At 31.9% G+C, this 16,188-nt stretch overlaps 1 protein-coding gene across 1 annotated transcript in view; it reads right to left on the reverse strand.

Annotated features, from left to right (window-relative positions):
- Window positions 1-692: 692 nt before the first annotated feature.
- The window catches only part of LOC127723839 (GTPase IMAP family member 9-like), a 39,438-nt gene continuing 23,942 nt past the window's right edge, over window positions 693-16,188 (reverse strand). Inside the window, exons 3-7 of the mRNA XM_052230561.1 lie at window positions 8,694-8,777; window positions 7,699-7,842; window positions 2,766-2,849; window positions 1,842-1,985; window positions 693-1,321 (exon numbers count right to left, since the gene is read on the reverse strand). Of these exons, the coding sequence (XP_052086521.1) occupies window positions 693-1,321; window positions 1,842-1,985; window positions 2,766-2,849; window positions 7,699-7,842; window positions 8,694-8,777 (1,085 nt within the window). The remainder of the gene's footprint in view (window positions 1,322-1,841; window positions 1,986-2,765; window positions 2,850-7,698; window positions 7,843-8,693; window positions 8,778-16,188) is intronic.

Consider the following 16,188-nt stretch of genomic DNA (forward strand, 5'->3'; position numbering starts at 1 on the left):
GTACTCAGAGTACTGAATAATTTTATGAAAGAATACCCTGGTGTGGCGACAGTGTATTCGTTCTATGCATTTTCACCCGTCGTGCACATCAACACTTAGGTAAAATGTCATAACTGACATACGAAATTACTTACAAAATGTACTGATTAGACGACTAGTATTGTATTATTTATCATTTCTGAACAATGAAGACGGCATAAGTATGTTTCTGGTGCGTTCAGATACAAGCATACCGCATCAGTCAACCAGTTTGTGTCCACAACTTTTCATTATTTTCGTTCAACGTTCCTGGTAACTCTTTTTTTTTGTGTCGGGGTCACATCTATGTTATTGAAGTTTATAAAATAAAACCACTGACGAGCATACCGTATCATTAGAAACAATTTAATTGGCATACGATTTGACAGAAGGATGTTACTGCTTGGATATTGGAGGTTAACAAATCATCACTCTTGTCATTATTTTTATATATATATATATCATTCTTTTTGTGAGTTTAATAGCATTTAATATGATGTATCATAATTTAAATGTTTCTATTTACAACTCACAACAACAAATAAAGTACTTATAGTTTATGTCTGACGGTTATATGGGGTCATATGTTTTACATAAGAACGCATAGTTTGATTTTGGTACGTTTAAACTTGTCTTCTAGCTTCATTGAATCAAGCATCATTTGTTTGAGATGTTTATCTTTCTTTTGCATCTCTATAAAACAAATTTGTAAAGCATTTATTCTTGTTTTTCGAAATAATTTCGTTAATCTTCTTAAATAAGGTTGCAGATACTTGAAATTGTTCTTCCTGAGAGAGAGGATTCTTTAGAGCAAAATATCTACCACTGCACTTTTCAATATATCCTGAGAGTAGTGGTCCCCCATCTTTTATGAATTTGTCGATCGTACTACCTTCCCTTTCCAAATCTTCAATCCTGGTAAATACTATCATACAAAATCGGCCCATGTTCTTTCCAAATATGTCAAAGAGTTGATCTAGTGTTGAAATTTCTTCCGTTGTTAATCTTCCAACTTGCAGTAAAATAAGGAAAATGTGATGCCCAGGAACTGACATAGTAACGCATCGAATAATTTCTTTTTGGATTTCTTCAGGCGACAGTTCTGTGTCGAACAGTCCTGGAGTATCAATTACAACTAGTTTCCTTGCATGAATATCTGATTCTGCACGACAGCACTCCTTGGTTACAGAAACGGGATTCATTGCTGTAGAAAAACTTTCCTTACCAAGCAATATATTGCCCGTTGTGCTTTTTCCCGCACCTGTCTTACCAATCAAAACTACTCGTATTTCATTTTTAAAGCCTGGAATACAAAGCTTTAAAATAATCATTTGACGAGACAAAAAAGATTTAGGAATGATCACATCCTTATTAAGTAACGTTTCTCAAGGTATGTATTTAAGGTTATATTTCTCTGTAAAGCTCCCAAACACACTATGTGATAATCAAATAACAAACATATAGAATACTGCAAAAGAAAACATCTTAGGACAAAAATGATTATCTTGACACTGTCGTTATTGATTTCGTTCGAAAATTTTCATCAAATATGGGAATACCTTTTAAACGGTTCCAGCTAATAAGTTACCTCGCTAATATGCATTTGAATTACCAAACGAAAGCCTAGAATTCCAAAATTTAATACACTATTGCATAAAAAAAGGGAACGTAATTTGTTAGCTGGTTGCAAGGTTGTTTACCAAATTGCTGTTCTTGATGATTAAGCTTGAAACTATGTTATTTTAACATTATTCCTTAACACAAATAGCAAAGATTTTGTGAAACCCTTGAGTTGTTAGGTTGTTGAATATTAAATAAATTACTATTATCAAGTTGTGATATCAAGGACTCAGAAGATTGTGGTGGTCCAGTTAATCGTATTGTTGGAAGCTGAAGCTCAGGACTTTTGTCGGGGATTATGTAACTATTACCAGCCGACATTGTAGTATATCTATCGTCAACGGTATCTACAACAAAGAATCACAAAATAATTTTAGCTATAGTTACGTCATTTCTTAATGCTTTTGAAGATTTCCAAAAAAATAGAAACTTATATTGGTAAACATTTATTTTTAAGCCATGGCGTTGTCAGTTTATTTTCGATCTATGTGTTTGACAGTCCCTCTAGATCTGGTATCTTTTGACCCTCTTTAATGATAATTCTTAAATTGTCTACGTTGTGTTCTGTGTACTGCTGTTTACTGATTGTTGTTTGTCTTTTGAACTTTTAGCCATTGTGTCGTCATTTTATGTTTGACATGAGTTTTAATGTTCCCTTGGTATCTATCGCATCTATTTTATTACAGATTATCCCCGAACTTGGAAGTTATGTCTGATCTGTTAGTCATTTTGAACAAAAAGCTATGTTAACTAAATTAAAGTATGAGCTGACTTCAAATGTAAGAAAACAATGCCTAGCTGATATCTTTTTATGCATGACCTTTATAACTATATACAAATATTAACGCTAAAGAACTTTGTGGTGACAACATAGTCCACTGAAGATCTTGACATATTCTTTTTTAAATATTTACGTCTTCCTAAGTTTGAATCAATGTGGGAACTGATTCTTGAAACTAAATTTTAAATGTATTTACATTTCAAATAATAGATAAACCAACAAACAACCAATTATAGTATAAGTACAGCAAGACACCCTTTAAGTAGAATAAAAGAGTACACACGAGTAAAGAAGGATGTACAACCCATTAAAACAATACAAGATTATGTTACAGGTATTTACTTACCATATACATCATCATCATTAGACTCTTCTGTTGATTGGCTGGCTTGTATGTTTAACACAGGTTTCATAGGATTCTGCCTTAAACCTTAAATGTAATACGAAGGACCTTGTTATGGTCTTATTAGCTAAAAGACCAATCTTATATGATTAAAGACACCCTAAATTTGTGACAATATTAACAATGCACATTAAAGAAGCCTTGTCTCTGGTTGGTGTCGCTAGGAAAGGATACTTAATTTCGTGGTTTATCTGTACCCACGAAAACCACGAAAACTGGTAACCAACGAATAATAATGAATCCACAGTACACTTAATACCTTTTTCAAAAATCTTGTCTTTTTGAAAATTACAATAACAGTAAAATAAAAGATGTATATGAACCAAAACAGTAGAGCTATATTACCGAAAAGGACATTAAAAACAATAGCCAAATCAATCTAAGGTAAATTATGCCTCAGGAAGTTGAAACCAGTCAAAATTTAATAAGAATGTGAGGAGATGAATTTTTTTATATACTTTTGGAACGAATAGTCAAACTTTGTCAAATTTATCACCACACAACGGACATTATTAGTGCAATTCTACAACAATTAAACTAATGGGGATAAATTTTTTTTAATGTATATATGAGAAGCATAATTTTCAGCTTTGATATGGAGAGAGATGGACACCTCAAAATGAAAACAATGTGAGAAACCCCAAATGATATACAATAGACTAAACTAACAACCGACACTTCAACATGTGACAGGAATAATTTAGTGCTTAAGATATCTATCTATCATTTATTTTGTGGAATAATGCCTATACAGAAAAGAGAAATATACTTATTGAAGCCTTTTTGCGATTGACACTCCTAGCTTTAGACTGAGTGTGATCCACTGATAAAACTTTTGGAATGTTGCTTTGTAGAACGAAATGCAGAGGAAGGCAGAGTACTCTGACACAACCACCGACCTTTGACGAAAACAGATGTTATCATAGTCAAATAAGATTTGGGTGAAAGCCTTTGAGATTCACACCAACAATCTTAATGTTTACAGATTAGTAATATAGTTGATTAATATCTTAAACCACTCAGTTTTAGAAGCCCCTCTAATTATCGGATAACTCGGATTGGTTGTAGCGACAGGGTAAGCGTTGACTGTAAATGATGCATCTATTGACATGCGAATGTACATTCAGTTTACATCGAATCAATATTTCTTGATGTTTTTACATTTTAATCATGAACAGATATTGTGTGCTACCAACAAATAAGGAAGTGGGAAAAAAGATCGGATATTATTACGGGAACCGATCATTTCAATAATGAAAACAAATTAAATAATTTGAAAGCTAAAATTAAAATAAAGATTATTACGACAAAAAAGCCGAAGCAATTAGAATTATAGGTCTACGGTAAACTGGTTTGAGAAAGGAGAAAAATCTACAGGGTACTTTTTTAAACTCGAAATGAGAGGGGCGCAGAAAAATGATAGACTAGACTAAAGAGCTCAGATTGAAGGTACACAGATGATATAGAATCTATTCTAGACGAAAAATCGGCTTTCGACAAATATTTATGTCTAAGGGGTTAGATAGTGATGCTGCAGAAAATAACAGAATCTAGATCATGAACTAAGGGGAAAAATAAAACAAATGTATGAAATAGAAATAACTTTGGATGAAATAAGAAAGGCCGTACAAATGTTGGAACTTTATAAATGCCATGTCGAAGACGGAATAGTGAATGAGTCTAGATAATGAACTAAGTGGAGAAAATAAAAAAAATGTGTGAAATGGAAATAACTTTGGATGAAATAAGTAAGTCAATAAAAATGTTGGAACTTGATAAATCCCATGGGGAAGACGGAATAGTGAATGAATTTCATAAAACGTTTAGGTATTTGATAAGTGACGACTTCGTGGCTGTTATTAAGGAAATTTCCGACAACAATTTGCTCTGTAAAACTCAATACAGAGGTATGTAACGTTTATGTTTAAATCTGGTGAGAGAGAGAGGACATACAAAAATTGCGTCCTATAACGCTTTTTAATACGGACTATAAAATCATATCTAAAGTACTTGCTAGAAGGTTAAAAAACGTACTATTAGAAAAAATTGATCTGGATCAAAAATTTTTTGTCAAAGGGCGCAACATTTTTCAAGTAGAGATGGATCAGACTCATATTCTTCGATAACAGTTTTGAGGTCCCCTTTACCTTATCAATAAATTTAGCTTCCCTCAAAAGACTGTTATTAAATTTCCATGTACCCTTCCCCAAAAACTAGCTCAGAAATCTTAAATCAAGAAATACTGGAGAATGATCTGATCAATAACTGATCCCTATATCTGATGAAGTTACAAATGCTTCTATATCAGAGGTAATCACGAAGTAGTCCAAACCACTTTAGAAGAAAAGATATCTGTAATTGTAAATTCAAGGGTCATGCCTTTCATTATGCAAGTATTTTTCCCCTCATTTGTTTTTTTTTCACCGACAAATGAAACTGTAAAAATTCGGGGCCTCCTGAGTTGCTTCCATGGGCAACTTAGGGTTTCTGTAAAAGGTGATAATTAATAAATTATGTTTAAAATTAAACAAAAAATGTCTTCAATACAGTTTCTCATTTGTATAGATAGTTGTGAACCAAATTTGAAACACAATTGATTTTACATCACTCGGTGATATCGTCAAACATTAGATCGAATTAACATACACTAGAATAACGCATGGCTTTTTAATTAAAATAATAGTAGACAATTGGCAATACCATGGTAAAAACACAATAAGAAAAACAAGCCTTTTAAAAAAATGAGGAGGCAACACACAGACTCTATAGGTTGCATTTCTGTAAATATAGACAATGCAATTTGCCATAGGAACTCCCTTTGCGGCTGAAACGGTGACACTTTTACTATGAAGTTTCGTGAAAAATTATATCCTAAAATAAAAGTTGATATGCACTACTATTTTATTCGAAGGTCCAAACATAGGGCTGTGCGGCATATTTTCATCATGTATATGCCCCGAACTTGTTAGAGTTTAAACTAAGGCCACACCAATGGAATTTAAAATGAAAGTTTACATAGTAATTTAATTCAACAAATAAATCCAACATTATAAAATCTTCTAAAAATAAGAATCTGTATGATTGTCAGTGAGACAACCTTCCACCAGAAACAATATAATAATTGTTTACGTTTTCATCTATAGTTCATGGTATGGCCTTCAACACAGAGCAGTATCTACATGTAGATATATATTCTAAATGTGTTAGGGATCCCTAAATTTATTTTTTGACAGTGACAATCAAAATTACAGACATCGTAGTTCTATATATGTGTACATTGACTGAAGGTGGAAGGGGGAGGTTAAGATCTCACAAAACATGTTTAACACCGCAACATTTTAGCGCCTGTCACAAGTCAGGAGCGTCAGGCCTTTATTAGTCTTGTATGTTTTTTTTAATTTTAGTTCATTTAAATGTGTTGAATTCGGAATTAAGTGTGACGTCCATTTTCACTGAACTAACTGTACACATTTTTATTTTGGGGCCAGCTGATGCACGCCGTCGGGTGCAGGATTTTCCAGCTGTGTTGAAGGCCCATTGGTGGCGTTGGACTGTATTATGCTCTTTAGTCTGGTTGTTGTCTCTTTGACGCATCCCCCATTTTCATTCTCAATTTAATAGATACATTAAGCTTTGATTGCTATAAACTTACAAATGAACTTATAATCTACAGCAAAACAAAGACTAGAAAGTGGAATGAATTGAAATGTTTCTTTTGTTTAGTTAGTTGAAAGCATATGGGATGCATTTGAATAATATAAACAGTATGTTGGAGAACAAATAAAGAGACAAAGAAGGTGATATATTAACTAGGATAGGAGAAATATATAAACATCAAGCATCAGCACTATTAAATATCTGGTCGCTCGCTTACATAAAATTCTTTTCGAAGATTTAAAAAAAAAAATTGAAAAATTATATCGCTCGCTTGTAAAAATTTCCATCGCCTGCCAAAAATTAAAATTAAGAAAAAAAAAACAAATGAAAAAATTTCGCTCGCTCGCGACCTTTTTCAAATTGATAATCCGAAGAATTAGAATTAATTTGGTGTGACCTTATACAAAAATTTTATACTACCTTTACCTTAACTGTTTGCCTAGTTCAGAATTCATTTTCACCGCAATAGTATGTTTTTTATAATGGTAACAGTCCCAAGTTTCGTCTTTATTGGATGAAACATAGAGATCATACCTGGGAACCAGTATGTCAACAAATCAAATTATCTATGAATATTATATATCTCCTCAAAAGAGGCATGGTTTTAGAAACAGCTGTATTTACAAAATGCAACCTATAGGGTGAGGGTTAAGCAATTTAGGTCATTTGTACGTTATTGTTTGTCTTTGCATTTATTTTTGCCGAAAGAGTCGAATGATGTTGACTGCTGTAAAACAGAGGTATATTTGGAAATTCGAGATGTGTCTTGAAACACTTAAAAAGAAGGTCAGAATTTCCTAAAGTTATTGTTTTGAAAATAGAAGAAGGATTCAAGTAACTAACTTATAGAATACTGCAACAGAAAACACCTAAGGACAAAAAATGATAACCTTGAAACTATTGTTTTTTATGTCTTTCGAAAATTTTCAACGAATTTAGGAAAACCTTTTAAACGTATCCACTTAATATGTTATCCCACTTATATGCATTTGAATAACCAAACGAGAGCCTTTAATTACAAAATCTAATACACTATTGCATAAATCGAGGATACGTAATTTGTTATAGCTGGTTGCAAGTCTGTTTACCAAATTGCTGTTCTTGATGTTTAAGCCTGAAACCATGTTATTTCAACAATATTCTTTGACATAAATAGCATAGATCGAAAGAATATGTGATACACCTGACTTGTAAGATTGTTAAATAAAAAATCAATTACTATTATCCGGTTGTGATATCAAGGACTCAGGTGACTGGGATGGTCCAGTTAACCTTACTGTTGAAAGCTTTAGCTCAGGGCTTGTGTCGGGGATTATGTCACTATTACCAGCCGACATTGTAGTATAGCTATCTTCAACGGTTTCTACAACAAAGAATCACAAGATAAATCTTAAACTATAGTTACGTCATTTCCTAATGCTTTTGAAGATTTGAAAAAAATAAAAACAGATACTAGTTAACGTTTATGCTAAGTCTTCAATTTTTTATGTCGTGTTCTGTATACTGTTGTTTGTTGTTTGTGATTTGGCTTTTTGTAGCCATTGTGTCGTCACTTTATGTTTGACTTGAGTTTGAATGTTCCCTTGGTGTCTATCGCATCTATTTAATTACAGATTATCCCCGACCTTGGAATTCAATTACACAGCTTCCTATTGATAAACTTGACCTCTGTGTTGACTGATGACATAAGTGTTTATCTAAAGAAACACCAACCCCCTCCCAAAAAAAGAAAAAAAAAAAAAAAAAAAAAAAAAAAAAAAAAAAAAATCAAAACAGAAAAAAACCGAAACAAAACAAAAGAACAACAAAAAAAAGTTATGTCTGATCTGTTAGTCATTTTGAACAAAAAAAGTATGAGCTGACTTCAAATGTAAGAAAAAACCTAGCTGAAATCTTTTTACGCATGACCTTTTAACTATATACAAATATTAACGCTAAAGAATTTTGTGGTGACAACATCTACCACTGAAGATCTTCACATATTCTTTATTAAATATTTACGTCTTCATTAGTTTGAATCAATGAAGGAACTGATTCATGCAACTAAATTTAAAATGTATTTACATTTCAAATAATAGATAAACCAACAAACAACCAATTATAGTATAAGTACAGCAAGACCCTCTTTAAGTAGAATAAAACAGTATACACGAGTAAAGAAGGATGTACAACCCATTATAACAATACAAGAATATGCTACAGGTATTTACTTACCATATACATCATCATCATTAGACTCCTCAGTTGATCGGCTGGCTTGTATGTTTACCACAGGTTTCACAGGATTCTGCCTTGAACCTTAAATGTAAAACGAAGGACCCTGTAATGTCTTATTACAGATTATCCCTCAACTTGGAATTCAATCACACAGATCGTTATTGACAGTCGAGGCAAATAGGAAATTGCATAATATTATGAAATATCCTAATTTAACACATTATTATGAAACTTCATAATATTAGATAATCGGCTAATTTTGTAACTATATTATGGGATTTCGTAATTCATAAAATTATGGAAATACATAAGATAAGAAAAAATTTATAATTTTAAATATTTTTTTCGGTCGTTTTTTGGGCCCCGTGACTAATTTTGGGAAATTTCTAGAAAAAAAAAGTTATTTTTGAGTGGCGTTTATACCAGGTCATAATGAACAACTGTCAGATTTTCATCGACACGCCTTAAATTCTCCCGACACCACCCTCTTTGTTTGTTGTAAATAATTTAACAAAGGGAGACAACTAGTATCGGTTTAAAATACAACTTGCGGTTATAGTTCTTTGATAAATGGATCTTTTTATTGCTAATCTAAGGTTGAAGGTGTGTTTTTGTTATATTTCTAATCTAATTTGCATGTGATTTACAGCTGCATATTTCATTTTCATTGTTGAAATCTTGAATTGTCTAGTTTAAGACGTTTGAAATGAATATACTTGAAATAGATTTTAAAGGTTTATCTAAACAATTGTCCGTTGTCATATGCATGTTGAAACAATAAAATATCAAAACACCAAATAAAATATTATCTATCAAAGTTTATTTAATGCATAACGATGTATTTGTTAACTAAAATAATGCCAAATAACAAAATTATTTAACAACTAAAATCATATGTCTGATCTTAATTTTGTAAATAGCGATATTTTCTTTACCGCGTGTAGAAACTTTATATTTCTTTTAATTTTAGAATTATTTTTTAAATATTTTACAGTGTTCTTTTGTTGATTTAGGTACTATTAATTGGATCATGGAAGTATTATATTGTCAATAAACTACTTCCATGATCGGATAATTATGATAAGATTAAATCGTAAGATACGGCATTCAAGTGCATAACGATGTATCATGGTTTATTTTCATCACTGCTGTCAAGATATGTAGCGTGTACAACATGTAATAACAACTCATCTTGGTATGATTCAACCACAAAAGTTACTGTTTACAAAAGAAACGATTGTAGAAAATTTATGTTGTAAAAAGGAGTATTTGTTTTAATAACACACATTTGTACATATTTTTAACGAAACAATTGCTATATTACGCACACGTTTTGATTTAAATGATTCATTAAGTTTTAAATATTTTATAATTAAAAACTTTTTTATTGAATTTAAATTTTATGTTCTTTTTATTTAATTTGAAAGTGGTGTTTTGTAAATATCTGCATTTGCATGTCCGTCTGCCTGTTTGTGATTTAGTTAAGAAAGAGAACATAAAAATCAGACAAACTCATTATAATAAATATACATAAGAATAAAGGAATACTTGTATCACAATTATACACAAATTAAGAAATATTTTTGTATCAGAAAATTATATAAATATAACGTGAAAATTGATATGGAATAGAACTATTTTAATTGAAAGACTACGCTTTCGATAATTTTAATTTACAGGGAAGTGGCAAAGTAGGGAAGAGCAACAAAAAAGTTCATACAATTGCGAAACTCTCGAGTCAAGTAGACAAAACGATCTTTCGGCTTCAAAATGATTTACTTTGAAGAAGAAAAAAAAATAGTGCTGTTTTACGAAATCGTTTATCGAATTTCAGTATATGATAAAGTTTCTTTAATTGACAAAAATATGGGGATTTTGAACTTCAATCTAGTAAGGTGATTATTTAAGATGCTTGCGTAGAAAATTATTATAGACTACATAATTATGATAATAAGAAATCGTCATATTATACATTTATTTCAATATGGTAGTTTGTAAAGATCTAACCAATCTTTCACAATGCTCAAACAAGCGCTTACTCTGGAAGTGTTTTTTTTTCGGCTACATTAACAGGGACCCCAAAGGGTGACTGGGGGATAGAAGTATGGTCACGTAGTCTTCTTTCGACCGGCAGTAAAACGCTTGACAAAGTCCTTTTGGCTGTGCGGGATGTACGTATTTTCAGTCACATCCAGTCAGAATGGGGACGTTAAGTCTGATGCCTCATGTAAAGAGAGTGTAACGCTATCAGTAAGTTAAGAACCCTTAAAACAACTCTTTGAGGGGTCCGTAGGTGGCCTGTTGCAAGGCAAAATTTCTGTCCCTATCAAAAATACTCTCATTTTACAGTGCCAGTCCAAATTTCCCCGACCTTCATCCTGGATGGCCACTTATACAAGACCTGCCTATTGTATTTATTGTTAACTTGTTCTCGTCCTAAACATGCATTAAATATTTTTCGTAGATTCATGGTATACCGCCATCTTGGATTGTACAATCGCAGTACACAATCGGTCTAGATCTTTGCCTAAATCTACAAATTTGGAGACAAATAGGCAATTTATAGGTTAGACTGTTTATTTGATGAAAGAAAACTTTGTGATTTATTGCATTATCCAAAATGTTTAAATAAATACCAAATAAATGTGTTTTTAGAATCATTTTTTCAACTTGGCCATTTAAGGGGAGATAACTCTTTTAGTAAAAAATTTATACTGGACTGATAGGGAAATTTTAATTTTTTACTTGTAGCAAGAAAACAAGTTCGGTGACACCATTTTTTCTTTTTATTTTCTTAAAGCATATAATAAAACCTATCTTTTCATATTTTATTTCAAAATTCTATCTCATAGATTTCTTTTTATGCACAAAAGTGTGTTTTTTCATGAACAATCTAAGCAAATTTGTGCAATTTCATACGACCCGTAGCTTGAAAAATAGCACGGTGACCCATACTTTTTATTATATTTTTGGAAAAGGCATAGAAAAATCTTTATTTTGGCAAAGTATAAAAAAATTCTATCTGAGGAAATATATACCTATGATCTACCTTAAGCAACGAAAAATCAATCAATCAATAATTACCAGTTTATATATATATATATATATATAGGTTTATTCTTCTCCTCATTGTTATGCAATGATATGTGCATAACACTCGGCATTTTACTTTGCAGTAAGTACACAGGGTGGTTAATTTTAATACATGTACTTTTCTTTATTTACAACAGCTTATTCCCTTAAATCTAACATAAGAAATAGAAAGAAAAAATAATGTTTGCGTTATATCGCACAGGTTTGCCTTATTTCGCAAATGTTTGCGTTAGTTCGCAAAGGTTTGCATTATACGCAATTGTTTGTGTTATTTCGCAAAGGTATGCATTATAACGCAAACATTAGGAGACATATAAGAAAACAAATGTATGGGACTTTTACGCTTCCGTAAAATAACGACAAAAACGAAGTTAAATCTTAAATGACATTGCCTGTTTATCTATTTTTATTCATGGGTAGATCAAAACATTTTTTTAAGACTCATCGTTAAAGGCCATACGGTGACTGTTAGTTCTTATCCTCTACGTATTTTGGTCTATAGTGGACTGTTGTCTCATTGGCAGTCTTACAGCATTTTCGTTTTATAGTTATTATATGAATATCTTTCGACAAAACCGTATTAATATATAATAGATATCTACCCAGTATATAATACTGCTTCCTGTTTGTTTTCATTAGAAATACGAGATTGCAAGTGTCGTCCGTATCATACTTATTTATTATGACATTCTTCTATTGAGTATTTATACCTTGTTATGAATCCAGGAGTTTCGTACATATTGTGCCGAATGTAGGTTTATAATTTATTATAATTACTTACCATACACCACTAGATCGGTATAAACATTGTTTTACCTTTTTAGTTTAATGTTATTTCTATTTCTTTCGAATGTAAAATGGTAGAAAGAAAAACAGTTGATGAAACCCATTTGAATAACGTATACAGGATGTACAATGATATATTAAAATGTCTATAGAAGTTGGATCTTTGAACGTGTAGTTGCATATACATTGTACACAAAGATACTGTTAAATGAAATTAGATATCCTGCATTTATCATGCTTTTCAATTATATATGGTCGAATCGCAGAAAGATCCCTCCTTTAAAGTATTGACAACTACAAATCTGCATTGACAATAATATATTGGTGTACATTAGATACACCCATTTGGACTAACGCCCTCAAGGTGTATATAAAACAAACAAGTATAAATTAATGTCTACAGAAATGGAAATAATACATGTACATGTAACTGTGCGTATTGCTTTTTGTTTCTTTATTCTACATTGGCTAGAGGTATAGGGGAAGGGTTGAGATCACACAAAACATGTTTAACCCGGCCGCATTTTTGCGCCTGTCCCAAGTCAGGAGCCTCTGGCCTTTGTTAGTCTAGTATGTTTTTTTAATTTTAGTTCACTTATATGTTTTGGAGTTTAGTGTGACGTCCATTTTCACTGAACTAGCACACAATTTTAGTTAGGAGCCAGTTGAGGACCACCTCCGGGTGCGGGATTTTCTGCATTGAAGACCTATTGGTGGCCTTCGGCTGTTGTCTGCACTTTGGTCGGGTTGTTGTCTCTTTGACATATTCCCCATTTTCATTCTCATTTTTATATGTAACACATGGTTAGAAGATGTCAGGAATTATGTACAATTGATCCATAATAGCTTAATATTCGATGAAGTTGAAATTAAAATTGCGAAAAAAAAAGACAGATGTCAAATGATAAGTTGAACAGTCACAATAGTCAGACAAATAAAAATATAACTATGATGAATATAAACAATAATAAAATATTGATACAAACAATATTTTCTCTTAATTCAAAAACGATAAAATCCATATATCATGTGTTTTTATTATCTACATTATGAGTAAACAGGACATCTGAAAACATACCATATAGCTTTGATTTATCGAAAAAAACAAGATTGTGCATTGTGTTTTTTAATACAAACTGGGAACCTGTCTACAATCTAAATTATGCAAGAAAAAAGAAGCATAACAAAAAAGCAGCGTATTTGTTAACGAATGATAATCTTCTGAATATACGACATTCTTCACAATCTTTATTATAATCTAATCAGATTTGGGAGACACACTCCTGTAGAAAAACGTTCTGTATGATAAGCTTGCAATTATAGCATAATACTTAGCTACATTATTAGAAACAGATGTTTGCGATGATTATTAAAGGGACATTAGTTACTATTCTTATCGTTATGAAAGTGTTAAAAGTTTGCTATTCAAAACTATTTACTTAATTAAAGATTAGAAGGGATATTGAGCAATAATTGGAAAAAAACACAGTATATCATCAATATAAAGTATTTGATATATCATTGTTATAATTTATTTATTGTGTACATGTATCGTTAATGATACAGTGCCCTCGTTAGAAAGGTCGTTGGCAAATATCTAGACGTTTTATACATATTGTGAAAATTGATCTAGAAAAAAAACCAAATGTTAAACTCGTTAAATAAATTTATTTTCAACTTCTTATATGACGTAATTGGAATCTTATTTTCACAAAGTCTTTCATTGTTTGACTACTCTGTTTTTCAAGCACACCGGTCTATTCACTTTCGTTTAAACTTTTAATATATTAAAATATTGAAATGTCTAGGTGAATATTATACATTTATTTCCCATGCCGGAGGGAGATATGAAGATTTGCTCACCCTAGAAAAATCATATTTCCCTCGGGCAGAGCCCTCGTGAAATATGATTTTTCTAGGGTGAGCAAATCTTCATATCTCCCGAGGCAAAGGGAAATGATTTTTTTATTCCACTGCCTATGCTTTGTTTACTATCAATACATTAAATATTATTTTGCATATATTTTTTTTCTTATCCGCTTGTTTTTGTAAGTCAAACTAAACACGACATAAAATTGAGAATGGAAATGGGGAATGTGTCAAAGAGACAACAACCCGACCATAGAACAGACAACAGCAGAAGGTCACCAACAGGTCTTCAATGCAGCGAGAAATTCCCGCACCCGGAGGCGTCCTTCAGCTGGCCCCTAAACAAATATATATACTAGTTCAGTGATAATGAACGCCATACTAAACTCCAAATTGTACACAAGAAACTAAAATTAAAAATAATACAAGACTAACAAAGGCTAGAGGCTCCTGACTTGGGACAGGCGCAAAAATGCGGCGGGGTTAAACATGTTTATAAGATCTCAACCCTCCCCCTATACATCTAGCCAATGTAGAAAAGTAAACGCATAACAATACGCACATTAAAATTCAGTTCAAGAGAAGTCCGAGTCTGATGTCAGAAGATGTAACCAAAGAAAATAAACAAAATGACAATGATACATAAATAACAACAGACTACTAGCAGTTAACTGACATGCCAGCTCCAGACTTCAATTAAACTGATTGAAAGATTATGTCTTCATCATATGAATATCAGGCACAATCCTTCCCGTTAGGGGTTTAGTATCATACCATCATAACATATATGAGAAGAACATAACCCTTGTCATGCCAACAACTGGTTTTTAAATAAATGTGTTTAGTTCCGATGCAAAGACCCTATAAGTGAATCAATATTAACGCCAAAATATGCAATCTTTAATGACCTGACAACAGTATCGTAACTATATCCCTTCTTAATTAAAGTCTATTTAAAGGTTTTGTTAGCTTCAGAGGTGAATACTGACATTTTTGTGCTTTATAAATAATATTTCCATAAAATATTGGATGTGAAATACCTGAACGTATAAGAAGTCTGCATGTTGAGCTATATTTACGAATGATGTCCTTATACCGATGATAAAATACCCATTGATAAACAGTAAGGATCAAAATTTAATTATAAGTCTTTTTGTTTTATCGTCTTTAATAAATTTGAACATGATGACGATTTTTGCTATCGCAATTTGAAGAAGAATAAGAAGTTCAAAACGTTATGTACATTAACCGCGCGTAACGTCGCACGAAGTAATCCCGACATTTCAGAGGGGAATATGATCCTCAGAATGGAATATATATGAAGATTTGTTCAATGACACGTGGAAGAGTCTCAACCAATCAAATAGTGATTAAACTATCAATATGTTTAAACAGTGGAATAATATAAATTAACTAAGTGTGATCAGGGGCGTTGTTTATCGAAGCTGTCTTAGGATCTGTCCTAAGATCTATCTTTGAAATAAATTAAGTTTATTTTGAGTACCGACTTACTGTATATCGAAGCTATCTTAGCTAGGATGTGGCCTCGCCACTTTTCTAAGTGTTACAGATAAGAAAACTGGGACTTAAACAAAATTTGTTTTTAGAATGCATCGAATTTCACCTGTAGTAATACATTCTAAGATTAAGTGTCCGATTCCCCAAAACGTGTCTATTCTCCCCAAACGTGTTCGTAATATTCAATATTGCCAAAACGTGTCCGATAATTGTTATCGCCAAAACG

The sequence above is a fragment of the Mytilus californianus genome, unplaced genomic scaffold (assembly GCF_021869535.1).
Source record: "Mytilus californianus isolate M0D057914Y unplaced genomic scaffold, xbMytCali1.0.p SCAF_13, whole genome shotgun sequence".
NCBI classification, from domain to species: Eukaryota; Metazoa; Mollusca; class Bivalvia; order Mytilida; family Mytilidae; genus Mytilus; species Mytilus californianus.